The 27,984-nt window shown below is 42.8% G+C and overlaps 1 protein-coding gene across 1 annotated transcript; it reads right to left on the reverse strand.

Moving 5' to 3' along the window:
* Position 1: 1 nt before the first annotated feature.
* On the reverse strand, positions 2-27,980 carry LOC144594877 (N-acylethanolamine-hydrolyzing acid amidase-like). Its single transcript, XM_078401802.1, has 11 exons — positions 27,769-27,980; positions 16,132-16,296; positions 13,103-13,229; positions 10,992-11,082; positions 8,579-8,655; positions 7,119-7,291; positions 4,025-4,087; positions 3,868-3,934; positions 2,663-2,691; positions 1,579-1,673; positions 2-1,490 (listed from the first exon to the last, which is right to left on the reverse strand). The coding sequence occupies exons 1-10, from the start codon at positions 27,942-27,944 to the stop codon at positions 1,598-1,600; spliced, it is 1,044 nt and encodes a 347-aa protein (XP_078257928.1). The 5' UTR covers positions 27,945-27,980; the 3' UTR covers positions 2-1,490; positions 1,579-1,597.
* Between the last annotated feature and the right edge of the window lie 4 nt (positions 27,981-27,984).

The raw sequence follows: 27,984 nt of genomic DNA on the forward strand, positions 1-27,984 counted from the left end.
ATGCTTGAGAAAATGTTTATTAAAGCATCATCAGAAAAACATAAAATCAGGCACATAATTATGAAAGGGAAAAGAATACATGACATGATTTTCATCAGTGGTATACATTTTTGCTGAGCAAGGGCCTGTGCCCAATGCCTGGCCATTATAACACTGCAATTTTTTTACTTGTGTTTAATCTTTCAGACTAATTTCAAAATATATTAATAAATTGTTCAGGAAATTAATATTTGTTACTGGAATTAAAGTCTGCAGCTGTAAGAGTCTTTTCTCTGCCCGACCTCAGGCTCAACTGCTGTAGAAACCTTCCCCCGTGTTACTTCTTATCTTTTCTACCCTCCTTGAACTCTCCAGGTGTGCAGTTCTGAAATTCTATCGAAGAGAGACACAAAAAGCTGGAGTAACTCAGCGGGACAGGCAGCCTCTCTGGAGAGAAGGAATGGGTGAGGTTTCGGGCCCAGACCCTTCCTCAGACGTCTCGACCTGAAACGTCACCCATTCCTTCTCTCCAGAGATGCTGCGTGTCCCGCTGAGATACTCCAGTTTTTTGTGTCTAGCTTCGGTTTAAAGCAGCATCTGCAGTTCCTTCCTACACTCTGAAATTCTATCCGTTTGGATTTCATCACTTTACCTCAACTGCATCAATATGAAATGCATGTAACTTCACCAACCCCTCTCCCTCTCTGCCTTGAAGATGTTCCTTTAAGCTCATCTTTATTATTTTAGACAGATTCCTTTTCAACAATTAACAAATGGGCAGATTTCATAAAATGAACCCGGACAAACTAGTGACGAGTCTCTACACATTCATGTCCAGTATGTTCATATCCTGGTAATAACGATCGATAACTATATCATCGTAGGATTCTTGTAAATCATTTCCTGCAACTAATTTTAAGAAAAATATAGATATTTTTAAAAACGCCATTTACATTTCATTTGCTCTCTCAAACTTGGTGGTTTCAGGGCTTGGTAGTTTTATGACCTCAAACATGTCACCTACATTTCCCTGTGGATATTGCAGGAACCGACTTCCTTTAATTACCATACAAAACATTCTTTAGACATTCAGATTTAAAAAAATTGTTCATAGAAATTCCATATCTACCAGCTGATTTGGCTTTGTTAATTCTGTGAAATGCTGTCAATGAACTAGCTGCGATAATTTTTTTATTCCAAATCTACCTCTGTAAACATCTGTTAATTAGCCCCAAAAAATCATGTTATTTTTGAATATTTAATTTATAATGAAAGCACACAGAAATATCTTAACTACATGTGAGCAGGTGGGTTGATTTTTCAAATGAAAAGCTGTGTAAAACATTTGGAGTTGAGCACTAAACCCAACTGCATCAATATGAAATGCAAGTGCGGCATTTATAAAAATAAATCGCATTGGGCAGAAGATTTCATAGAGCATCTTGATATTCCTTGAAAGCCTCTCTTCCAGTTTAGCGCAGCAGTATAATTTTGTTTTTGTTCGATGACTTCTGTTCATTAATCACAACAGGAAGATTATGATTTAAAATATAGTTAGAAAGAATATCCAAAATAAAATTAGACCTCAACTTTACTTACAAAAATCGGATTCCTCCGTTCAAGGTTGTGAGCGAATCACTGTCCTGTATTCATGGGGCTCTGCAGCGCACATTAACGTCGTATAAACCGTGAGCCTGGAATATATGTGTCATTTTTTAAAACATTACCAGTGATTTCATCTTTTTTGCCCGTACTAAATAAGCACAATCTAGAATAGATTTCACAGACACAACAGATGTCTTCGCACGGCGGCGAAGCAGTGGAGTTGCTGGCTTACAGTGCCATGGACCCAGGTTCAATCCTGACTACAGGTGTTGTCTGTATGGAGTTTGTACGTTCTCCCCATGTGTTTTCTCCGGGTGCTCCGGTTTCCTCCCACACTCCAAAGACTGACAGGTTTGGAGGTTAATTGGGTTTGGTAACATTGTAAATTGTCCCCAGTGTGTGTAGGATAGTGGTGATGTGTGGGGATCGCTGGTCAGCACCGACCCAGTGGGATGAAGGGCCTGTTTCTGAGCTGTATCTCTAAACTAAACTAAACAACAACCAGCATATTTTTCAACCACTAGTCAACCCTTCAACTGTGAAGTTGTATGATAGCAAGTTCATACAATCTTGAAGATCTGTTTGTTGGTAACTTTGGAAAGGAACAGATTTTCTGCAGGTTAAATTAAATAGTCTCCGTACAGAACGGACCAAAGCAGCAGTGGTGGACTGTGATGCAATGGGGAAAGAGCAACTATAGACCACACTGGAGAGGGAAGGTGGTAGATGACGCCTAGCAAGATGATCACCCTAATACAATGCTTCACAGGTCATTTTAAGAAACTCATAGTTTATGGGGCTTTACAAAACAGCTAAGAAAAACAGGCAATGACATAAAGCCCAAAAATAATCACAAGTAAATTTCCACACCCCTATTTAATGATAAAGGTATCTACGCTGAAGGTTAGATTATATAAAGGCAGGGGGAGGGCTAGCGTTGGCACTTTTTTGCTGCAATATTCCAAACAACAGGAGTCAAGAAAATCAGGAGAGTATAATTGTCAAATATATGGGTAACACAGCAATAAAATCTCTTTCAACATTTTCCATTTCAAGGGGGTTTAAAGAGCATACTCACTTATTTAACACTCGTTCCATAGAGAGAATCTACAATATAAAAAAAGGCGCCATTAGAAAACATGGAATTATATTTAAAATAAAAATAAAATGTTGAAGATGCTGAAAACCGGACACAAAGAATAAGGCATCATCTCTAAATGAACCAAGTTACAGCAAAGGTTTACATATAAATTCTTCAGAACTGATAAACAAGAAGTGAGTAAGCATAAGCATATTCATGATATCATACAAGGGAAAAGAAGATATCATGTAAGAAAAAGAATGGAAAACAGAAAGAAAAATTATCTGCAGCTGATTGCAAACTAAACTGAAAACAGAAAATGGTAGAAATGCTCAGCAGGTCAGGCAACATCAATGTTTCATGTCAATAACCTATCATGAAAGACTTCCCTGAAATGGCAGGACAAGGAACTTCAAGTGCTGGAATCTTACTTGGGACACCAAGTGCTGGAGTAAATGAGAAAGTCAGGCAGCATCTGAATCACTCTGAAGGAGAGTCCCAGCATAAAACATCGACTAACCGTGTCATCCAGAGATGTTGCCTGGCCCGCTGAATTAGTTATAGTGTTATACAGTGTGGAAACAGGCCCATCGGCCCAACTTGCCCACACCGACCAGCGTGTCCTATCTACACTAGTCCCACCTGTCTGCATTACCACTTAGTTTCCTATTAGATATTTCGCCCTGCACATCAATTCCCCTGCTCAGTGCATCTGTGGTGTTCTTGAGATATCAACACAACATGTTAAAACAAAAGTGACACAAAAAATAATGTGCAAATGTTTCATAAGTTTAAAGGCGCAGGAATGTTCACCTTCGGCCATCCCATGGAGGTGAAACATCACAGTGGTCATAGTTTGTCTGCACTCTGTACCCTCTGTGTAAGTGTGACTTAGACAGGTTCATGGATAGGAAGGGTTTAGAGGGATATGTGCCAAATGCAAGCAGGTGGGACTAGTGTTGTGTGGGCAAGTTGGGCCAAAGGACTTGTTTCCACGCTGTAAGATTCTATGACTCTCTGTTCCATGTAACCAACAAAGAGGCAGACATAGCTGAGGCCCATGTGAATACCCATGGCTACACCTTTGACTTGAAGAGAATGGAGTTAAAAGAGTTGTTACCGGTGAGGACAAGTTGTGCCAGGTGGAGGAGAGCGTTAGTTGAGGGAAACTGATAACATAATTAGATTCCACAGGCACTCACCTCATACATTGTATCGAGACTGATGTTCTTTTGGGTTGTAGCTTCGAGACCATGGATGGCTATTGTTCTTGAGAAAAAAACACAACATGTTAAAACAAAACTGGCATGAAAATAATGTGCAAATGTTTCGTAAGTTTAAAGGCGCAAGAATGTTCACCTTCGGTCATCCCATGGAGGTGGAGCTTTCCAGTGGTCATAGTTTGTCTGCACTCTGTACCATCTGTGTAAGGGAGGAGAAAGCATCATTTCACTGTGAGATGCATTCAAGTTTAGGTGAATTAAAACAGTGGGCGATAGTGTCAATAGACAATAGGTGCAGGAGGAGGCCATTCGGTCCTTTGAGCCAGCACCGCCATTCAATGTGATCATGGCTGATCATTCTCAATCAGTACCCCGTTCCTGCCTTCTCCCCATACCCCCTGACTCCGCTATCCTTAAGAGCTCTATCTAGCTCTCTCTTGAATGCATTCAGAGAATTGGCCTCCACTGCCTTCTGAGGCAGAGAATTCCACAGATTCACAACTCTCTGACTGAAAAAGTTTTTCCACATCTCCGTTCTAAATGGCCTACCCCTTATTCTTAAACTGTGGCCCCTTGTTCTGGACTCCCCCAACATTGGGAACATGTTTCCTGCCTCTAACGTGTCCAACCCCTTAATAATCTTATACGTTTCGATAAGATCTCCTCTCATCCTTCTAAATTCCAGTGTATACAAGCCTAGTCGCTCCAGTCTCACTAGGGCCCTGTACAACTGCAGAAGGACCTCTTTGCTCCTAATGGGTCGCAGTGGGTAGAGCTGCTGCCTCACAGCTCCAGAGACACAGGCTGGTTCCTGACCTCACGTGCTTCAAATGCAGCGATGAGCAGTAACACTGGGATGGCTGGAGAGATCAGAAGCAGTCTGGCATGACACTCAGCTAAGGAAACTGATCTGACTGTGACCTTCAATGGCAGAACAAAAGGGGAGCGCACGTGACTGTATCTGAAGCCCCTGTTGATCTCACAGAGAACAAAGAAGCTTGATTGGTGGTACTCCAAACAGCAGAGTAACGGCAAAAAAAGAACCGTAAAATTGGGTCGCACAAAGTGTGAATAAGAACTTTTTTTCAGATCATAAAGTCATACATACATACATACGTACATACAGACATACATAAAGTCAGAGTCAAACGGCATGGAAACAGGTCCTTTGGCTCAGCGGTGAATCTGTGGAATTCTTTGCCACAGAAGGCTGTGGAGGCCAAGTCAATGGATATTTTTAAATCAGAGAAAGATCGATTCTAGATTAGTACGGGTATCTGGGGTTATGGGGAGAAGGCAGGAGAATGGGGTTAGGAGGGAGAGATAGATCAGCCATGATTGAATGGCAGAGTAGACTTGATGAGCCGAATGGTCTAATTCTGCTCCTATCACTTACGACCATTGACTTAAGATGCCCCATCTATGGTGGTCCCACCTGCCCATGTTTGGCCCCATATCCCTCTAAATCTTTCATATCCATGTACCTGTTCAAATGTCTTTTAAATGTTGTTGTGAAAAGGGTCAGGAGCTGAATTTTCAGGTAGGTTTAATGTGTGTGAAATTGCAGTAAGTTCTGCTGATTTTCAATTTTGCGGGTCCTGTTTATTGTAGAGTCTTGTGAAGGAATTTCTTGGCAAGAAATTGCTATTACAGGCCAAAATATTACATTTTGCTGGTGGTTCTTTATCAAAACTTAATAAAAGGAGCACATCACAGGAACACGATGGCATGGTGGTAGAGTTGCTGCCTTACAGCACCAGCGGCCTGGGTTTGATCCTGACTACGGGTGCAGTCTACACAGAGTTTGTACGTTCTCCCTGTGAACTGCATGGGTTTTCTTTGGGATCTCTGGTTTCCTCCCACACTTCAAAGACGTACAGGTTTGTAAGTTAATTGGCTTGAGCTTGTACATTGTAACAAGTGTGTGTAGGGTAGCATTGGTGTGTGGAGATCGCTGGTCGGTGTGGACTCGGTGGGCCGAAGGGCCTGTTTCCATGCTGTATCTCTAAACTAAACTAAAAACTAACCCAAACAGGGTCTTTGGCTCACAATGTCTGCGCTGAACATAATGACAAGAACAACTCTAATCTCCCTGCACATAATCTATACCCTTCCATTCCCAGCATCTCCATAAGCCTATAGAAGTGTCTTAAATGCCACGATCATCTCAGCCTCAACAATTGCCCCTGGCAGTGTATTTCAGGTGCTGTGTATTCCAGGTGCAGTTTAATGTGGATAAATGTGAGGCTATCCACTTTGGTGGTAAGAACAGGAAGGAAGATTATTATTAGAATAGTGTCAAATTAGGAAATGGGGAAGTACAAAGAGATCTGGGTGTTCTTGTTCAACAGTCACTTAAAGTTAGCATGCAGGTACAGCAGACAGTGAAGAAAGCTAATGGCATGTTGGCCTTTATGACAAGAGGAGTTGAGTATAGGAGCAAAGAGGTCCTTCAGCAGTTGTACACGGCCCTAGTGAGACCGCACCTGGAGTACTGTGTGCAGTTTTGGTCTCCAAATTTGTGGAAGGATATTCTTGCTATTGAGGGCATGCAGCGTTGGTTCATTAGGTTAATTCCCGGAATGGCGGGACTGCCGTATGTTGAAAGACTGGAGCGACTGGGCTTGTATACACTGGAATTTAGAAGGATGAGAGGGGATCTTATTGAAACATATAAGATTATTAAGGGATTGGACACGTTAGAGGCAGGAAACATGTTCCCAATGTTGAGGGAATCCAGAACCAGGGGCCACAGTTTAAGAATAAGCGGTAGGCAATTTAGAACGGAGATGAGGAAAAACTTTTTCAGTCAGAGAGTTGTAAATCTGTGGAATTCTCTGCCTCAGAAGGCATTGGAGGCCAATTCTCTGGATGCTTTCAAGAGAGAGCTAGATAGAGTTCTTAAAGATAGCGGAGTCAGAGGGTATGGGGAGAAGGCAGGAATGGGGCACTGATTGTGAATGATCAGCCATGATCACATTGAATGGCGGCACTGGCTCGAAGGGCCGAATGGCCTACTCCTGCACCTATTGTCCATTGTCTTACCACCCTCTGTAAAAAAGTTGATCCACACATCTCCTTTAAACTTTGCTCCTTTCACCTTAAGCTGTGCTCTCTAGACAGTGTAGGAAAAGGATTCTATGGACGTTCTTTGCACTTTGTCTTTCTGCACAGGCATGACTTGACCCGGGGAGTATCTCGGCATGTTTTGTTTTTAATTGATCACTTACTCTCCTTTGGCAGACATCAAAGGCCAGATGCTAACAGGACCTCTGATGTTTCTTGTAATAACCGTGCCTTCATCCGGTTCCACTCCACTTAAAATGAAGTACACATTTGAAGTGATCGGAGTATACGCCAATTTCTTCAAAGCTTCATTGAAGTCCGCAGCTTGTGCAAGAGTCTGAGGAAACAAGCAACGTAAACCTTTTTGTTATTAGTCAGAGTCACAGAGTCAAACAGCTTGGAAACAGGCCCTTCACCCCAACTTACACACACCGAACAACATGTCCCACCTGCCTACATTTGGTCCATATCTCTCCAAACCTGTCCTATCCATCTACCTGTCTAAGTGTTTCTTAAACATTGCAATAGTCCCTGCCTCAACTATCTCCTCTGGAAGCTAATTCCTTACACCCACTACCCATTTGTGTGAAAAAGTTACCAATTAATTTGCTGTTAAATCTTTTCCCCTTCACCTTATGCCTTTATCAACTGGTATTCGATTCCCCTACGCTGGGCAAGAGACTCTGTGCCTCTACCTGATCTATTCCTCTCATGATTTTATCCACCTCTACAAGATCACCCCTCATCCTCTGTGCTCCAAGGAATAGAGTCCCAGCCAGCTCAACATCTCCCTACAGCTCAGACCCTTGAGTCCTGGCAACATCCTCATGAATCTTTTCTCTACCCATTGCAACTTTACATCTCATAAGTGACAGGAGCAGAATTAGGCCATTCGGCCTATCAAGTCTATTCTGCCAACATCTGTCCTTACACTTCCTCCCTCGACTCCATCCAGGGTCCCCAACAGTCCTTTCAGGTTAGGCAGAGGTTCACTTGCACCTCCTCCAACCTCGTCTACTGTATCCATTGTTCTTGGTGTGGGCTCCTTTATATCAAAGGATGGGCCGAATGTTCTAATTCTGTCCTATCACTTATGACCATATGACTTAAGATGCCCCATCTATACTGGTCCTGCCTGCTCATGTTTGGCCCCATATCCCTCTAAATCTTTCATATCCAAGCAAGACCAAATGTAGACTGGGTGGCTGTTCCATTGAACACTTATGCTCAGTATGCCTTGGCCTACATGATCCCCCAGTAATCAAACATTTTAACTCACCATCCTATGCCCATACTGACCTTTCTGTCTTGGGTCTCCTCCATTGTCAGAGTGAGGCCACTATCAAGTTGGAGAATGGCATCTTACATTTCGCTTGGGCAGCTTACAACCCAACAGTAAGAATATTGAGCTCTCTAATTTCAACCAGTTCCACTGTTCACATTCTCGTATCACCCCTTCCCCAGCCAATAATGGGCCTTTTCTTATCTCCAGGATACCACCTTTCAGGTGAAATGTTAAACTAAGCCCGTTTGGCCTCCCACTTGATTGTAAATGATACTAAAGTGTGATGACTCTTTGCCAGATACGTAAAAGGTATGTTCAAAGAGCAATAAAATTACTTACATCTCTAATCAGCCAGCTTGGAGAAGGATTACGCTTCAAAAGTAGAGCAATTGCAGTTTTCCACCAATGATCTTTAGCTTGAATAAAATATTAAATATTGTTTATACATATGACTCTAGATTTCACGTAAACAGAGTCTAGTTTGAAAATTCAGCCAGACTGTGCATAATGAAGTGCAGGCAAGTAGCAAAAGCAAATAAGATTAGATTGGTTGCATAGTGAGTGCTGAGATGGTGGGCTGACCAGCCCGTTCCTGCACTACACCGTTCTATGTTCTATTCTGGACACCTTGTTTTGAAGACAAGCAAAGCAGTATCTCAATCAGCATTTTACTAAATCAACTGGTACCTTGTAGATCAGGATACATCAATTGAGCACAAAATTCTGGTTAAAACACTTAATAATTTGTTGATAATTTTGGCACAGCGATAGAGTTGCTGCCTTACAGCGCCAGAGAATTGGGTTCGATCCTGACTACGGGTGCTATCGGTACAGAGTTTGTACATTCTCCCCGTGACCTGCGTGGGTTTCCTCCCACACTCCAAAGATGTACAGTTTTGTTGATTAATTAGCTTGGTAAAATTGTAAATTGACTCTAGTGTGTGTAGGATAGCGTTAGTGTGCAGGGATCACTGGGCAGTGCGGACTGGGTGGGCCGAAGGGCCTGTTTCCGCATTGCATCTCTAAACTAAACGAACTAAATTAAAGCTCCATTAAATTAATTGCAGAATTACTACATTCTGTAGAAATTACTAAATCAAGCTCCAGAAATTATTAAATCATTGTAAATTCTATATTTTGTGTATATTATGCTTCATAAAGAAATAAAATTTTAAGTATTTCTAAGCAAAGAGGTACAGAAGATAAATGAAGGCATGCATGGTGAATTCATTAGTAAGTAAACTAAAGTAAGACTACAATAGATTACTAAATACAGATCAACATTGCTGAAAGGATTTTGAAAGAATTGGGAGGATACAGTGCAAATGACTGAGAATGATGTCACAAAATATAAATCAAAGGAAAAGTAAATCAAAGATCAAGAAATAAGGAGTTATGGGAACAGGCCAAACACATTGAACCTAAACAGCTTGGGGAGTATAGGCATTTTTTGTTGCATTTGCCAATAAACTGGACACCATTATACAAAATCTAGCATGGTCTCAATAATAAACTTCAGTGGGAAAAAATAAAGAAAATAAACATTAATAGACTCAAATCATGTGGGCCCCCTGAATTATGATTTAATCTAACAAAAATATTGCTGCAAAACTGCACCACAAAGTGTAAAAATTAACTTCTGCATATGGCAACCTGTGTGCATTGCAAAGAGATCCTGGTTTTAGGGCAAACACAACATGTATGTGTGATTCTACTTTGAAAAACACAGTCTCCTCAAGGATTATTAGGACTCGAAATATATGAATAAAACAGTTGGATGCCAATCAGAATCCTGGTCATTGGTTAGAAAGTGAAGATTTTCTCATTTGCTTCCATCCACTGCCTAAGTTTTTTAAAACCTCCTGTTCTTATTGTGACACATCTGTTACATCTTCTTACTTATTGAATGAAACTGGGAGATTCAGTTTGGGGTCAGAAGAACAATTACCCAGAATTACCCCGAATTTGTGTGCTGGAACATTAAGTGGTTTTCTTAAAACCTTTAATTATTTCCCAGAACATAAATCCATTTGGGCCATTGAAGTACAGTCAGATTTTCAAGACATAATTAGAGTATATTTCTTATACAGTGGATCTATTTACACAATGACAGTATTAACATTAGAATAATGATTCAGTCAGCTGAATAGTTGCAATGAAATTTTATACATTGACCACAGCCCTGGGCTACAATCTAACATGTTACAGTATGATTTATGCATATGATGGGTTAAATGACATAAGGAAACACATAGGGAAAACCTACCTATCAATTAATTAAATGTTAATTAAATAGAGTTAAAGAGGATCACTCTAATTTAAAAATGATTAAGCAATACGTATTTAAATAGTAGACAGACAGACCTTTTTATTTATATATAATGCAGTAGCCCCTCTGACAAAGCTGCTTATATTCGTGATGGGAAATCTTGAGAGAACATTCTCTTTCGATGTTTCATTGTTTATATGATCTAACTTTGTAGAATCTGGAAATAGTCCATCATTCTTACTTTGAGCAATTCCATTAGTTATAACTAATGGAAATCCTTACAAGCTGTCCAAAGTGTGACGGTCTCTTGAGAATATAATGGAATGAAATCAGCAACTCCAAACATTTCAAAGTTAACAATATTGTTTACACAAGTTACCTCAAATGTATCAAGTCTCAAAGGAACCTGACAGTGTTCAGTTTATATAAACACTCATTCTGATGAGTAGGTTTATCAAGAAAGCGTAACAAAGTTCAACAAACCTCTTTCATTTCCAGTAATGGTAAACTTGTTTGGTTTTTGGCCGGTCCATAAACCTACAAAACCAAGGAATGTTGTCCCTGTGTAGGCAATCTGAATAAAAACATAAATAAAACAAATTGGGCACACAGTTAAGACTTGGGCAGCATTAAATTGTAGGGTACAAGCAATCAGCTATTCCAAAAAGCCAAACAGATCATTAGCAAGAAGGAATATATTCATATAGTTTAAATAATTATCATGGGAGATGGTATTTATATTAACATTAGGTTTCACAATGTCCTGGTATTTCTTTATTTCCATCTCAATCTGCTACTATGAAACTGTTCATACACCATTTTCGAGTGAAAGTAATTTCATAACAGAAAGGGCCTTTTATTTCTATATCTTTTTGTGGCAGCCATGCCAAACAAATAAGCCTGAGAAGACCATGGGTTTTACAGATTACCCAATGAACAACACTGTGCATCAATTGATCAGATTAAATAAAATGACAGCATTCTTTTTTTTCAGACTGCATAAATTTGTACTCAGGCCCATATAAATGTCAGTTTTCTGACTGATGCTTAACAAGGCTATTCAAGGCTATTCAAAATGAGCTCAATCTGCATGTCAGTCGCACGGCCTCAGTGCTGCTGCCTCACATCTTCAGGAACCCGGTAACAATCATGAACTCTGGAGCAGTCTGTGTGGCATCTGCACATTCTCCTGTAAGAAGGCTCAGAGTTTTTGTGCACCTTCATTACAGGGGCTGTGGTAAAACTATGGACTGAAACCCTCCCAACTCTTCTGGGACCCAATGAATGTTCTCAATTGCCGATGGTTTCAGCTACAAAGTTCCCCCAGATTCACTGGAGTCTGGCAGCGAAATGTTAAGCTCCATCAGCAGCTTATAAGGATGTTTCGTAAAGGACAAGAATTGCTTCACATGGTATATTTCTCCAAACTTTGAACTTGGGCATCATGCTAGACAAAGCTGGGAAGAGCTTTATCCATCATCAAGCCTCATTACCGCCCAGCTCAAACATTAACTATATAATAAAATTTGTGTCAGCATAGAAATATACCATTCAGACTCTCAGATCAGAACCAGTGCTCTCCCTCCTACCATATCAACTCTTTCTAATCTCCAAATATTTCTCTATCACAGGAACCCAGATAATTGCCGTTTAAATATACCAATAAACCCTGGTTTTAATGTGGGACCATTGAAGAACTTGCCTACGTCCCAAACAAAGGAACATTTTTTTACATAACCTGCAATAGATCACCTGCACCTCCTCCAACCTTATCTATTGTATCCGCTGTTCCAGGTGTCAACTTGTCTACAACGGCAAGACCAAACGCAGGCTCGGCGATCGTTTCGCTCAACACCGTCGCTCAGTCTGCCTTAACCAACCTGATCTCCCGGTGGCTGGGCACTTCAACTCCCCCTCCCACTCCCAGTCTGACCTTTCTGTCATGGGCCTCCTCCAGTGTCATAGTGAGGCCCACTGCAAATTGGAAGAACTGCACCTCCTATTTCTCTTGGGCAGCTTACAGCCCAGTGGTATGAACATTGACCTCTAACTTTAGATAGCTCCTCTGTCCCTCTCTTCCCCATCCCCCTTCCCAGTTCTCCCACTGTCTTCCTGTCTCCAAATACATCCTTTCTTTGTCCCCCCCACCCCCCCGACATCAGTCTGAAGAAGGGTCTCGACCCGAAACGCCGCCCGTTCCTTCTCTCCTGAGATGCTGCCTGACCTGCTGAGTTACTCCAGCTTTTTGTGATACCTGCATTAGATTGTGTTTTTTATTTGTATTGTGTTGCTACCCTTTACAAAGATTAGAAGAAACAGGTCAACATAAGTCATATCAGCATTTCCCACCATCAATTTGAGGATCTCTTGTAGACCTTTTAACTTTCTTGGTTTCAAGAAAACAAATCTATATTTCCCAATGTGTAATTGTTGAAAAAATACCAGGTTTTCTATTGATAAACACAGAACTATTCAGAACTTATTGGAAAATTGGAAACATGGATCTTATGCCATATCTCGATATTCTGGCAATTTAAAACTTTTTTTAAAAATTTGTATTATTTGCCACATGTTGTAATTTTAATGTCACTTACCTGACCATTCTTTATAAATTGTATGTCAACTGTGACATTCCTTAAAATGTCAGTGAATGGGAAGTCCATATTTCTACAGTGGTAAATTGTTCCTCTTGAGTCTTGTGCAACAATGCTAGTGCAATATCTGAGAACAGTGACATGAGTAATGCATCAGTTAAATTACCCTATCTATCAGTATAGTAAACCCTCGGTATAATGGACCAGGGGGAAATTATGTCAGTTTTTACCGATTGTCCATTATAATCAAGTAAGGTATGACCCAGGGCCGTCTTAACGCATGGGCCTGATGGGCACTTGCCCGGGGGCCCACGAGCATAGGGGCCCCATGCTGATCTGTGTATGTTAAGTGACTTGCAATAAATAAATACTACTTTAAAAATGTAGGTTCAATAAGTGCTTTTTTCGCAACATTTTCGGTCACTAAGTGCTTCTCACAGCGATCTGTAAGTGCTTTTCGCAACAATGTAGCACCCTAAGTCCATCGCTAAGTGCTTTTCGGTAAGTGCTTTTCGCCGGCACGACAGGGGGGGGCTGGTAGGGAAAGGGGGGTGAGGGAAGAGTAACGGTAGGGGCCCCAGTACACTGCTTTGCCCGGGGGCCCATAATGCTGTAAAAACGGCCCTGGTATGACCATTGTATGTAGTTGAAACAATGAACTGCAGATGATGGTTAATACACAAAAGAGACGCAAAGTGCTGGAGTAACTCAGCGGGTCAGGCAGTATCTCTGGAGAGAAGGAATGGATGACATTTTTGGTCGAGACCCTTCTTCAGGCAGCATCTCTGGAGAACACAGATAGGTGACATCGGGGTCCTTCTTCAGACTGATTCAATCTACTGAGTTGCACTAGCACTTTGTGTTGTTTCACCTTAAAACTAGGTGGTCTAGGAGGAGGTGGCGGTGGATGGGTGGGGGTTGAGGGGGGAAGGGAAGGGGTGGCAATGCGAGCTGCAACATCAGCCGCCTCAACTGGACCATGTGGTGGGTGAAGAAAGTCTCCCTGGTGCATCCTTCGAGTCGGGCGGGTGTCCTTGGAAGCCTGCGCTCTAAGCAACCATGGAGGCGGTCCATCCGCTATAACTGAAATCCATTACAAAGGGGTCCATTGAAATGAGGATTTATTGTATTATCATAGAGTAGGGCCTGCAGCTACACTTATTGCTTGCACACTCCCCATGCACTGATGGAACCCTGGAGAGTTTAGTTTAATTTAATTTAGTTTAGTTTAGAGCAGTGCGGAAATAGACACGTCAGCACACCGAGTCCACCCATACACTACTTCTATATCCTACACACTAGAGGCAATTTTTACAGAAGTCAATTAACCTACAAGCGTGCACATCTTTAGAATGTGGGAGGAAACCAGAGCACCCGGAGGAAACCCACGAGGTCACTGAAAGAACATTCAAACTCCGCACCGAAAGCACCCACAGTCAGAATCAAACACGGGTCTCTGGCATTGTAAGGCAGCAGCTCTACCGCTGCGCCACTGTTGCAGGGCATCAATGGTGACCAGGCCTCAGGCAACACATAGTTGAAGTCTTGCCTCCAGAACTCTGACAGGGTTTGACAGAAGGCAAAGTTGTGCCTCATCACCTGTCAGAACTGTTTTTAAAGAATTTAACAATAATATATTGTCTCTGATATTAATAGAGACTCAAAACCTGTTAACTCTGTTAGGAATAAATATATACAGTGCTAAAACATTTAATGATCGACATATCATTGAAAATGTTAAACTAAATGAAATATTTAAAAGTGAAACATGACTTCCTTATTCTGCTGTCCCAGCTGGAGGTGAGTGCAATATATGGGTGGAGAAAGCATAAGATTTCAAGCATGGGCCACTAAGCCAGACCTAACAGGCTTGGAGAAGGGCATTCTCTTGCTTATCTCCAAGGAATCGCAGCAAAACTAGAGGTTGCCACTTGTCTTCAAGCTGAAACCATTGGTGGGGCACAGTGACTGATGTGCAACATCTGTTGCTCAATAAGATCATAAGGATAGGAGTAGATTTAGGCCATTTGGCACATCATCTACATTCAATCATGGCTGATCTATTTCTCCCTCCTAACCCCATTCTCCTGCCCTCTCCCCATAACTTCTGACACCTGATAGTCCTCGACAATGGACATACTCTGGTGGTTGCCTCTGGAGCTCAGGCCATAGCCACAAAGAGTTGCCCTCGTCACCAGTGGGGTATCTAAACCCCTTCTTTGGGGTGCAATAACACTTAGCACATGAACACAAGGAGATAGGAGGATGACTAGTCAGAAACACATCAAAAGAGATGGGTTTTATTAAAAGATCTTAAAGGATGTGGGGAGGCTGGAATGTTTGGGTAGAAGGTGGGACACAAGCCCAACTAATGCTGGGGCGGTGGAGCACAATGTGCACCAGGTTGGCCAGGGCAGCTGAGTGGCCATCTTACTCAGAGTGCTCTAGATCGCACTTTATTTTGAAAACTCTGAAATATATTCCCGCAAGCATGAAAATACAAGGATGAGGGGAGAACATATTAGTTGCCCAATTGTTTCATTCAATATTGCCTGGGCACTGCTGTAAATCCATTTATATGAAATAGGTTAATACTGATGTTAATATAATACTAATTGGAAATCTAGGTCAACCTAAAACTCTACTTGTTCATAATACATTTTTCTCATACCTATTACATTGTAGTATACTTTATCCCAGGCCATTAATATTATCTAACAATGGCATCGTTTTTTTATGTTAACAAAAAAAAGTGATTCAAACTAAATTGTGCCTAAATGGTTATAAGTTCAAAGTGTGATCTATTTTGATAGCGGTATTTTAACTGTGTGACTATCCTCATAAGATAAAGTGAAATAGTTAAAGAATTTATTGGTTATGTTTATTATGTATTAAGCATGTGTGTTGTGATACACACCTGCTATCCTGTTGCAAGCAAAAATTTCAGTTTCATTGTCAGTACGTATGACAATTAAACACATTTCATTCTCTTGTATTTATTTAATGTTAACATATCAAAGATCACATACCCAGAAGCTTCGTAGACAAGATTTATAAGAAGTCCTTCTCCAAGTTTCACACCAAGAAGTTTACTTATTCCTTTAATTTCTTCGCCATAGGGATGTGGCAATATTTGGCTCAGCACAGGTGCTAATATGTCAATAATTGTAACCACCCACTTTGGAGCAACAATGCTGTAATGCAATAGTACAGTTAATTTGAGCATATTTTCATTATTTTTCTTAAAATAGCACTGAGAAATAAGCCTAATAAATGAACACTCATGTAAATGAAACATAACAGATAGGTCACTAGGTGCTGTTGAAAATAACAAGAAGATAAGAGGTTTTCTCGGGTCTAACCGCAGAAAACATGTACAGCATGGGGTAGATTAGTCTACACACTATGTTATATGGTTAGTGTGTTGATGTTGCCTTCAAAATAAAATAAAACACACACTCTATAAGGCGCTGGTAATGCCGCATTTGGAATATTGTGAGCCATTTTGGTCACAATATCTGAGGAAGGATGTGTTGGCTCTGGAGAGGGTCCAGAGGAGGTTCACAAAAATGAGTAGGTTAACATATGATGAGCATTTGTCGACACTGGGCCTGTACTAGCTGGAGTTTAGAAGAATGAGGGAGGACTTCATTGAAACATACAGAATAGTTAAAGGCTTGGATAGAGTGGATGTGGAGAGGACGTTTCCTCTAGTAGGAGAAGCTAGGACTAGAGGTCATAGCCTCAGAATTAAAGGACGTTCTTTTAGGAAGGAGATGAGGAATTTCTTTAGTCAGTGGGTGGTGAATCTGTAGAATTCTTTGCCACCAAAGGCTGTGGAGGCTAAGTCAGTGGATATTTTTAAGGCAGAGATAGATAGATTCTTGATTAGCACAGATGTCTGAGGTTATGGGGAGGGCGGGAGAATGGGGTTAGGAGAGAGCGGTAGACCAGCCATAATTGAATGGCGGAATTGATGTGATGGGCCAAATAGCCTAATTCTGCTTCTATCACTTTTGCCGTTATGACAAAATAGATCGAATTTAGCTTGATTGTAATCATGTATTGTCTTTCCATTAACTGGTTAGCACACAAAAGCTTTTCACTGTACCTCGGTACACGTGACAATAAACCAAACTAGATGTATAAGAAAATAACTGCAGATGCTGGTACAAATTGAAGGTATTTATTCACAAAATGCTGGAGTAACTCAGCAGGTCAGGCGGCATCCGATCTGCGTCTGGTGATGGGAGCGGGGAGTGGAAGGAATTGCCTGGGTGGGAAAGGTCTTTAGATATTTTGGCTGCTTTCCCAAAGCAGCATGAAGTGCAGTTGTGGTCAATGGTGGGGAGTTTGGTCTGTGTGGTGAGACGAAGATGTTACAGTGGCGGTGGAGTGGGGATAGAGTTGAGGAAGTAGTTCCCCACACATACAGCCTCTGCTCCTGTCCCCCCTCTGCCCCTGTTCTGCCTGTGCTTCCTGCACACCCTAGCTCTTTCTGTACTGTCCTGTTTTCATTATTGCTTCATACTGCACAGAAACAGGTCCTTCAGCCAACACTGTCCATGCCAACTAATCCTGTTTTCCAGTACTCGGTCCTTTGGCAATTTAAGTGCTCAAGTCTCTTGTCAGTTGACGAGTTGGATGCACCGCAAGTACGGTTGGGAACTAAAGTTAGTTTGGAAATTGGCAAGCAGACAAAAATGTTTCCATCTAGCCTTCCAACAGTGACGACCCACCATGGTCTCATGATAACAAGATCACCAGAACCCAGCCGTTACTTTAACCACGGGTTTCCATAGAAATCACTTCCATTGATACTTGAACAACGAAGCTCTATTAAACAATGTAACGTAGAATCTTTAGTATTTTAGCTTGTAGAAACATAAATAAACTTATAGTTATTCAAAACACCATGTTTGGAAAATCACAGGAAAGTAATATGGGAGAATATTATTTTATGCATGATATTATTTGCTAGTATTTTATACATTAGACATTGTTACGGCATTATTTTATACATTGTTGTTTAAGGTTTGTAACTGCTTAGGCATTAGGCGCCTGTCTGTAACTAATTAAGGCGCTCTAGACATTCCGTACCCTTGACACGTCTCTGTAACATAACACTCCTTTGTATAACACTCCTTTGCTTTAGCCTTGATGATAAGGGTAGCAGAATCCGAAGGGATGGGGAGAATCCGAAGGGACGCATCTCTGTAACACTCCTTTGTATAACACTCCTTTGCAGCTTGTACCTTTGCTTTAGCCTTGATGATAAGGGTAGCAGAATCCGAAGGGATGCGGACATTCATCAATGAGTAGGATTTAATGGTGGCAAGAGAAGAGATAAGGAAAAACATAGGCCTTGGGGGGATGGATGGATGTGAGGGATGGACTAGCAGGAAATAAGGGAGGCGAAATATGAAGGGATGTGAGCATTGAGATAAGGATATATTACTAAATGGGATTTAATGGTGGCGGGACAAACAGGTACTACAAAGCAATGAAGGACTGAAGAAAGGGAGTGTGGGAGAAAGGGAGTGTGGGAGAAAGGGAGTGTGGGTATGAGGTAATACAAAGGAGATAAGGTTTAGAATAACCCTATAAAAATAGGCTGCCCGGTGTACTAAGTGGGCAGTCAGATGGTTGACATCCTGATTGTTCCAGCCGTTGTTTGCAAATAAAGGCTTTTAACTTCTTGAAGAATTCTCCGTGTCATCTACTTCATTTTGAACACCGGTAACCACGACAAAATTGGCGTAGTCGGCAGGATCGGAAAGAGGCCCGTTCGATAACGGACGACAAGCTAAAGGCGCTTCCAAGCCCGTCAGGGGCTCCTCGGTTCAACAGGTAAAGGGTGGCCACCCGCAAAAAGTTAGGCGGTTTTCCGCTTTATTTGGACTAATGACCTGTTGAAAACGGGGGACCACTGGTGGCACAGGAGCGCCCAGGCGGTCCAAGGGCCTCTCCGATCCAAAGAATCTGTCTAAACTATTCTAAAAAGAGACCCGGAGGATTGCTCAGGAAGGCTGCGCAGTGGGGTAAGTAGAAAATAGATAAGTTAAGAAAGTAGATTTAGTTGAGTAAGAGTTTGTGACGTCACGAAGACCTCGTGGATACCGCCCTAGGAGGATAGGGGACTGAATAGACGAGGCGACCTGTGGATACCGCTCTGGTTAGCTAGGGGTCTGTACGGGCAGGATAAAGCGTCCTGTGGATACCGCTCTAGTTAGCTAGGGATCTCTGGTTAGCTAGGGGTCTGTACGGGCAGGATAAAGCGTCCTGTGGATACCGCTCTAGTTAGCTAGGGATCTCTGGTTGGCTAGGGGTCTGTACGGGCAGGATAAAGCATCCTGTGGATACCGCTCTAGTTGGCTAGGGATCTCTGGTTAGCTGGGGGTCTGTACGGGCAGGATTAAAAAAAAAAAAATTTTTTTAAATTGGAATAATTGGATAACATAAATATCAAAGGAATATAGTAGAACTGTAGAAAAATAGAAATAGCGTAATAGGTACCATAGTGACTATAGAGACGGAACGGAGTGAAAACAAGGACTGCATTTAAAGTGACTGACCAAGTGCACTAACATAACATAAGACGAGTACAATGAATAAAATAACTGCAGTTGAAATACTAAGTTAGAAATTCTCCGTATCCAAAGAGGATATTAAAAAACACTCTTGAAAAATGGGAAAAAAGGACGAAAAAATTGGTTACGAAATGGCCCACGGAATGATATAAATATGATATAAATTTTGATATGTATTTTGATATAGTTATATTTTGATATAAATATGTGTGATGAAATGGAAGTGTTAATTAAGAACTATAAGTCAGAGAGTGGTGAAGGTGTGGAATTCCTTGCCTCAGAAGGCAGTGGAGGCCAGTTCGTTGGATGCTTTCAAGAGAGAGCTGGATAGAGCTCTTAAGGATAGCGGAGTGAGGGGGTATGGCGAGAAGGCAGGAACGGGGTACTGATTGAGAGTGATCAGCCATGATCGCATTGAATGGCGGTGCTGGCTCAAAGGGCTGAATGGCCTACTCCTGCACCTATTGTCTATTGTCTAAGCCTAAGGATAAATCAGAAACCCGAGTAACGAAAAAGGAAAAAGAACTAGACGTATTTAAATTGTTTAGAATAGAAGGAGAAAGGCTGAGGAAAGCATACCAGGAAAAGAATACCACCCCAAACAAGAGTAAAAAAAACCCAAAAACAGCATGAAAATCAGGAGCTTCAGGGAAAAAATCAACTCTGTACCCCAGCCTAAGGGACCCTGGGTATCCCCCTCCCTATTCCAGCCAGGACGGAATAAAACAGTGCCCTTTGGTGGAAGGGATAGTGGAGATAGAAGGAGAAGTCAAAGTTTGGAGGAATGGGCAAGACATAAAGGAATATAGACAGAGAAGGGGGCAGCGAGAAAAGGAAAGGATGAAGCAAGAAGCACGGGAACTAGAAGCAGACATCAAAAGGTTGCAGGTCCTCAGGGATCTCAGGGACAGAAAGATTTGTGAGATCCGTCAGGCAGCAAATAAGGAATATGAGGGAGACTGCAACGCAGCAACACAGGCGAGTAATCAACAGGCATCAGAGAGAGGGCAAAACTGGGAGAATGAAGCAGAATTAGAAAGTGATGGGGAAAGAACAAGGGAGCGTAGAAGGGAAATAGAGGCATCCATGAAGCACTTAGAGAGGGAGATGAGGGAGTTGGAAAAAACTATAGAAAGAGAAAGAAAGGAAAGCCAGGGGTACGCCCAGGAAAGAATGAGGTGGGAAAGTATACAGATAGAGCCACAACAAGAGATGGCAAGCGAGAGACAGGAGCTGAAGGGTGGAATGATGCCATTACTTGTGAAAAAGGCAGGACAAACCCAGTATATTCCTTGGGTGACCCGAGACCTAGAGGGGCTGAAAAACACCTTGCCCAACATATATAACGGGGCAGGAAAATGGATTAGGGCCTTTGAGGAGGAGACTACAGGATGATTATTGGCTATGGGAGATTTGAAGGCACTACTGGTGAAGGTAATAGGAACCACGAAATTAGCAGAACTATTTGAAATGGCTGGGATAAAAAACGCAGCAAATAACCCGATGATTGATGGCACGCCATTTGATCGAGTCAGGCAGAGGGTATGGCAGGCCCTCAGAGACTGTTACCCACTCAAAGTGGACCTAAAGACATTGAAAGGAGACCCGCTGGGGGACACGGAGAACCCAGCGGCTTATCTGGAGGATCAACTGAAAAGTGGAGACTTGAAACCGAACAAAACATAGACGGTAACGAGTTGATGACCGCTTTGTTTCGGACCGCTATAGTGGACGCAATGTCTCCTCGAGTTAAGTCCAGACTGGAGGAGGTTCAGGGACCACTTGGTTCATGCAGTCGACAAATGTCGTAAGGAGAGACAAAAAAATGGTGAACCAACAAGAAGAGGTGCAGAGAAAGTTGATGCAAATGCAACTAGAAGAACTAAAAAAGAAAGAGCAAGAAAAAGGAAAGAAAATGCTGGCAGTAACAGCAGACCTGGCTGAAACAGCAGAAGTGAACGATACACTGATGCAGAGTGAGTCCTATGACAGAGCCAGGCAGAGGCCAGAGAATCCCATGCCAATAATAAATGTCTTTGGGGGAGCTTCTCCTCAAATGTCCTATCAGGGGCAAATCAGATCAGGGAATCAGCCCCGACAGGATTGGGGCCCTCAAGGGGGAGCACAAGGAAGGGGAAGAGGAAGGCCAGTAGGCAGACAGGTAGTTGATAGAATATGTTGGGGATGCACCGGAGCAGCGTACTTTTCAGTGATTGATCTCTGCTCAGCATTCTTTAGCGTGCCGTTAGTTTTTGTTTGCATTTACTTACAGGGGCATTCAATATACTTATACTAGGATGCCGCAGGGATTTAAACACTCGCCTCATGTTTTCAATCAGGTACTGAAGGCAGATTTGGAAGGTGTATCCCTACATAGTACGTTAATACAGTATGTGGATGATTTGTTGGTCTGCTCTGAAAGTGAGGAGCAATGTGAGCAAGACACCCTGACTCTTTTAGAAAGGCTGGCAGACGGAGGCCATAAAGTGTCCAGGAAGAAGTTGCAGTTTTGTAAGCAACAGGTGGAATATTTAGGACGGTTGATCTCCAAGGGAGTAAAAGCTATAGCACCAGATCAAATTGAGGCAATAATTAAAGCTCCCAAGCCTCAGACAGTAAAGCAAATGATGACATTTTTGGGAATGTCTGCGGAGACAGCTTTTAACACCATTAAGCGAGAGTTACAGTCAGCCCCAGCCCTGGCCCTGCCAAATTATGAGAGAATCTTTCACTTGTACGTTTCAAACAGGCAGGAGGGCTACGCTGCAGCAGTACTGATGCAGGAAACAGGCATAGGTAAAGCTAAGCAGCTTGTAGCATACTACAGTACAAAATTAGATGAGGTGGCGCAGGGTTACCCACCCTGCTATCTGGGACTGGCTGCGTTGCACTATGCGTACAACAAAGCCTCATCTATAACCATGGGCTATCCTGTAACTATATATACACACCATAAAGTAGTAGAGCTGTTGGAGAAGGGGAAGTTTGTATTAACACCGGCTAGAATAATAGCATTTCAAATGCTGTTGACATTCCCAGACATTACAATACAAAGATGCACCACAAGTAACATAGCTGATTATGTTCCGCTTGACTATGAGGGGGAACCCCATGATTGTGTTGGGGAAACGATGGTTTTTTCTAAATTAAGGACGGACTTACAATCAGAACCACTGAATGATGAGGACAAGAAAGTTTTGTTTGTGGATGGTTCATGCTATAGGGATTATGATGGCAATCATGCAGGATTTGCAGTAGTGCAGCAGGACCAATCAGGTTTTCAAACAATCAGATTAGAAGCTTGCCCACAACCTTGCTCAGCCCAGTTAGCAGAGATTAAGGCTTTAACAACAGCGTGTGAAATGATGGAGGGTGAGAAAGTTGACATTTACACAGATTCATCATATGCACATGGGGTCTGTCACCTGTTTGGGGCAGTATGGAAGCAGCGTGGCTTCAAGAAAAGCAATGGGGACCCCATACAGCATTTTCAGCAAATTTCAGACCTAATAAAGGCACTGACTAAACCTAAGGCACTAGCTATCGTTAAATGCCAGGCACATAAAAAGGGAAATGACATGATCACAAAGGGCAATCATGCCGCAGACGAAGCAGCCAGAAAAGCATCTGGATGCCAATCAGCCATTATTGCCCCTCAGGTAAATTTGAACCTGCAACCCACACAGGAGGATATAGTTGCGATGCAAGGTAGGGCTACTTTAGCTGAACAAACAATATGGAGACAGAGGGGAGCCAAACAGAATGTAGAGGGCCTGTGGAATACGGACGAAGGTTTACTGGTAGCACCTACACCTCTGCTGACCATTCTCATCTCAGAAGCGCATGGGCTAGACCATTGTGCAAGGGGGGAGGTGTTAAGGAAGATAAAGAGAGATGGATTTTGGTCACCCTATCTACAGGCTTCAGTAAAATACATTTTGTCACAATGTGAGATATGTGCTCAAAACAATGTTAGAAAGGGAATAGCAACACCTATAGGACATATACCTGTGCCCGAAGGACCATTTAGACACCTGGTTATTGACTATGTGGACATGTTGAAAAAAGTAAGAGGGAAAATGTATATGCTGGTAGTAATTGATAGATTTAGCAGATGGGTGGAGGCAGTACCATCTAAGGATTTAGGTGCAGGAACTGTAGTCAAGTTTCTGACAAATGAGGTCATCCCACGATTCGGTATAGCAACCGAAATCAGTTCCGACAATGGAGCGGCTTTTATTTAAAAAACAGTTAAATTGGTGCTGCAAGCCCTGAGAGTGAAACAAAGATTTGGGTGTGTATACCACCCTCAATCTCAGGGCATGGTAGAAAGAGTTAATGGAACATTGAAGGCTAAATTGAACAAGATTTGCGCAACTACAAAGTTAAATTGGATTGATGCCCTGCCATTGGCATTAATGAGCTGTGGCATGCAAACTAATCAAATAACTCATTTAACACCACATGAGATGCTCACTGGCAGACCCATGCCGATGCCCAAATGGAGAGGTCCTTTCAAGGGACCAAGCCTGGAACAATTAGAGGTAGAACTTAAACAATACATGCAACAGTTAACTATGATACACAAGTCTATTTACACACAGGAAAAGCAAAAGGAGCCAGAGGCGGACCAGGACGAAGGACCTTTTAAAACCTGGAGATCAGGTCTATGTGCGAGCCTTTCGACGAAGGTGGAATGAGCCGAGAAGGGAAGGACCGTTCACAGTAACCAAGGCCTCACCGACTGCTGTTCAGGTAGAGGGCCGGTCCACGTGGTACCATCTCAATCATTGTACAAGGACTGTCCCACAGGCACAACCTGTGAATGACCTCGAGGTAAACGGGAAAGAGAACGAAAATACTAGAGAAGAGGTAAGCGAGCGTGAGAACGAAAACGCAGGGGAAGGATCAGGCATTGACCAGATCATAAAGGAAGTCTTTGGGGGCATTAGTGACTCTGAGGTTGTTAAAGATGAGGTTGTGGGCGTCTGTCCTCCTCGCGACAATGTGGACAGGGGCGACGGGGTGGGGGACAATAGTGCTTCTCCCAAATCAGACCGTGCCTCTCCCGAATCAGATCTGGGAGCCCTCGATTTCACAGCTTTGGACTGGGTGGAACCAGACTGGTCCTAATACTACCCTGCTAGAGTTAGGGGAACAGAGGCGGGTTCGAAGGAACGTTGAGGATAGGGATGGCGATGACTCACATAACTTAGTCGCATGGCGCACAGCGACCACTAATGATTGGTATAAGTGGGCACAGTATACGGCACACACTATGCAACGATCACAATGTATCGTATGGGCCAAAGCCAAGGAACAAATACTGGCTATACCAGACCCTCACAATTATACGCATTGTTCAAGATTAGACTCTTCAGAGGTTAAACAGAATGCAGGTTACGGGCACCAACTCTTTGGCTGGCTAGAAAAGATTCTAGGCGGATGGGGGTCGTGGTTGGTTAAAATCGGGGTGACTATCGGAATCACCCTGCTTATAATTGCTATTGTGTTGTGTTGTGTTTTTCCATGTATTAAATCTCTTCTAGTGAAAGCTACTGCGAATCAGCTGCCGTTGCTCCAGGATACGGGCAAATTTCACCTCCAAGAGAAACAGATCTCTCCGATAGAATACTATACTGATGAGCAATTTACTCTGGAAGATTACTAAGAACGTAGTTGTAAGGGAAGCTGGGTCTTTTTTCCTACCCTAGACATATGGGGGTAGGTTTTTGGCTGAGTGACCCAGGATGTTAGCATGTTGGAAGAAGAACACTGACAAACTGCACGTTCTTTATAAAATCCTAAGTTGGGGGGCTAATGGTTGAGAGTGGATTTATGATTTGAGTTAACAGCATGTGCGTTTTTTGGTTTTCTTTTTCTGTGAGACCGTGTAGGTCTCAAAGGGGGGAATATGGGAGAATATTATTTTATGCATGATATTATTTGCTAGTATTTTATACATTAGATATTGTTACGGCATTATTTTATACATTGTTGTTTAAGGTTTGTAACTGCTTAGGCATTAGGCGCCTGTCTGTAACTAATTAAGGCGCTCTAGACATTCCGTACCCTTGACACGTCTCTGTAACATAACACTCCTTTGTATAACACTCCTTTGCTTTAGCCTTGATGATAAGGGTAGCAGAATCCGAAGGGATGGGGAGAATCCGAAGGGACGCATCTCTGTAACACTCCTTTGTATAACACTCCTTTGCAGCTTGTACCTTTGCTTTAGCCTTGATGATAAGGGTAGCAGAATCCGAAGGGATGCGGACATTCATCAATGAGTAGGATTTAATGGTGGCAAGAGAAGAGATAAGGAAAAACATAGGCCTTGGGGGGATGGATGGATGTGAGGGATGGACTAGCAGGAAATAAGGGAGGCGAAATATGAAGGGATGTGAGCATTGAGATAAGGATATATTACTAAATGGGATTTAATGGTGGCGGGACAAACAGGTACTACAAAGCAATGAAGGACTGAAGAAAGGGAGTGTGGGAGAAAGGGAGTGTGGGAGAAAGGGAGTGTGGGTATGAGGTAATACAAAGGAGATAAGGTTTAGAATAACCCTATAAAAATAGGCTGCCCGATGTACTAAGTGGGCAGTCAGATGGTTGACATCCTGATTGTTCCAGCCGTTGTTTGCAAATAAAGGCTTTTAACTTCTTGAAGAATTCTCCGTGTCATCTACTTCATTTTGAACACCGGTAACCACGACAAGTAACCTTATTATTGCAAGCCTGAAACACATTTTCCCCATTGCTACCATTGTTTCTATAACATAATTTTCCATAAAACGACGTTTCTTAGCCGGATCGTGTTATAGCAGAATTACTAGCCTTTTGTGAATCTGAGTGTCTCTGTCTCGATCTTCCCTTCAAGCCTTTAACCTATTGGGACCCAATTCCCGTGCTCGTTAAGTATGGACTTAAGCAAGAAGGGCTTCTTGGGGACGTTTAAAGTTCTTGGAGAAGTTTAAACTCCCTTTAAAGTTCTTGTGTGCAATAGAAAATGAGTACTCTGCCGCCTAACATGAATGTACTTTTACTGTAAACGCTTTAGAACGGTTTACCATAACCTGGCGACTCTTCTAAGCCTCGGTTCATGAAAGCAAGGATCCCGGACATGTTGCAACCCACCTTGAGCAAATCATCAAGTGCTGTGAGCTCGGTGGGTCAGGCAGGCAGGCAGGCAGGCAACACCTGTGCTTGCAATGGAGTGCGACATTTCAGGCCGCGACCCTCTTCACCACCAGTCTGAAGAAGGGTCCCAATCGGAAACCCCCCCCTCCATGGAAGCTGCCTGACCCTCTGAGTTCCTCCAGTGCTTCGTGTTTGGCCCAAGATGACACCATCTGCACCATATCTAGCTGTGCTATGTAGAAACAAAAACTGCACATGCCTGTGTATACCAAAGATAGACACCAAGTGCCGGAGTAAGTCAGCGGGTCAGGCAGCGTCTCTGGAGAGAAAGAATGGGTGACGTTTCGCTTCTAACGAAACCACACCATCCTTTTTCTCCACAGATGCTGCCTGACCCGCCGAGTTACTCCGGCACTTGGTGTCTATCTTTTATCCAGCTGTGCGAAGTTGCCTTCAAGCGACCATTTGACTTGGACAACAACGTTCCTTGTTGATACGATATCCCCAATGTTGCTACCTCTCGTTGCAAATGTCCTCGTTTATCAGCCCTCCTGCAGAGCAACACTTCACATCTGTCAGCATTATAAAGGGCCACAGTTTAAGAATAAGGGGTAGGCCGTTTAGAACTGAGACGAGGAAGAACTTTTTCAGTCAGAGAGTTGTGAATCTGTGGAATTCTCTGCCTCAGAAGGCAGTGGAGGCCAATCCTCTGAATGCATTCAAGAGAGAGCTAGATAGAGCTCTTATGGATAGCGGAGTCAGGGGGTATGGGGAGAAGGCAGGAACGGGGTACTGATTGAGAATGATCAGCCATGATCACATTGAATGGTGGTGCTGGCTCGAAGGGCCGAATGGCCTCCTCCTGCACCTCTTGTCTATTGACTATAACTCAGTGCTCGGGTGGGATGCGGCCGTGAACTGCTTACCCACCCGACCACTTGGAGCATGTCCCTCTTCAGCTGTGCGGTGTCGCATTGTTTGAACAGCGGTCCCCAGCGCTGTGAGGGCGGCGTGTCCAGGCTCATGTTGAAACTCGGGGGAGACCAGTCGCCCTTCGCCGCCGCCGCCAACAAGCCCAGCAACACCAGCAGCCGTAACCCGCGCATCTTTACTCAGCGGCCGCTGCAGCCAATACTGCACCCGTCT

The sequence above is a fragment of the Rhinoraja longicauda genome, chromosome 1 (assembly GCF_053455715.1).
Source record: "Rhinoraja longicauda isolate Sanriku21f chromosome 1, sRhiLon1.1, whole genome shotgun sequence".
Lineage (NCBI taxonomy): Eukaryota > Metazoa > Chordata > Chondrichthyes > Rajiformes > Arhynchobatidae > Rhinoraja > Rhinoraja longicauda.

Bases quoted from the DNA above. Each gene is read 5' to 3' on its own strand.
- LOC144594877 (XM_078401802.1), bottom strand. From the start codon at position 27,944: ATGCGCGGGTTACGGCTGCTGGTGTTGCTGGGCTTGTTGGCGGCGGCG. The intron at 4,088-7,118 runs GTAAGTGATCAA...TCCCTTACACAG, and splicing joins TTGATGTCTGCCAAAGGAGA to ATGGTACAGAGTGCAGACAA. The intron at 2,692-3,867 runs GTGAGTGCCTGT...TTTATATTGTAG, and splicing joins GTCTCGATACAATGTATGAG to ATTCTCTCTATGGAACGAGT.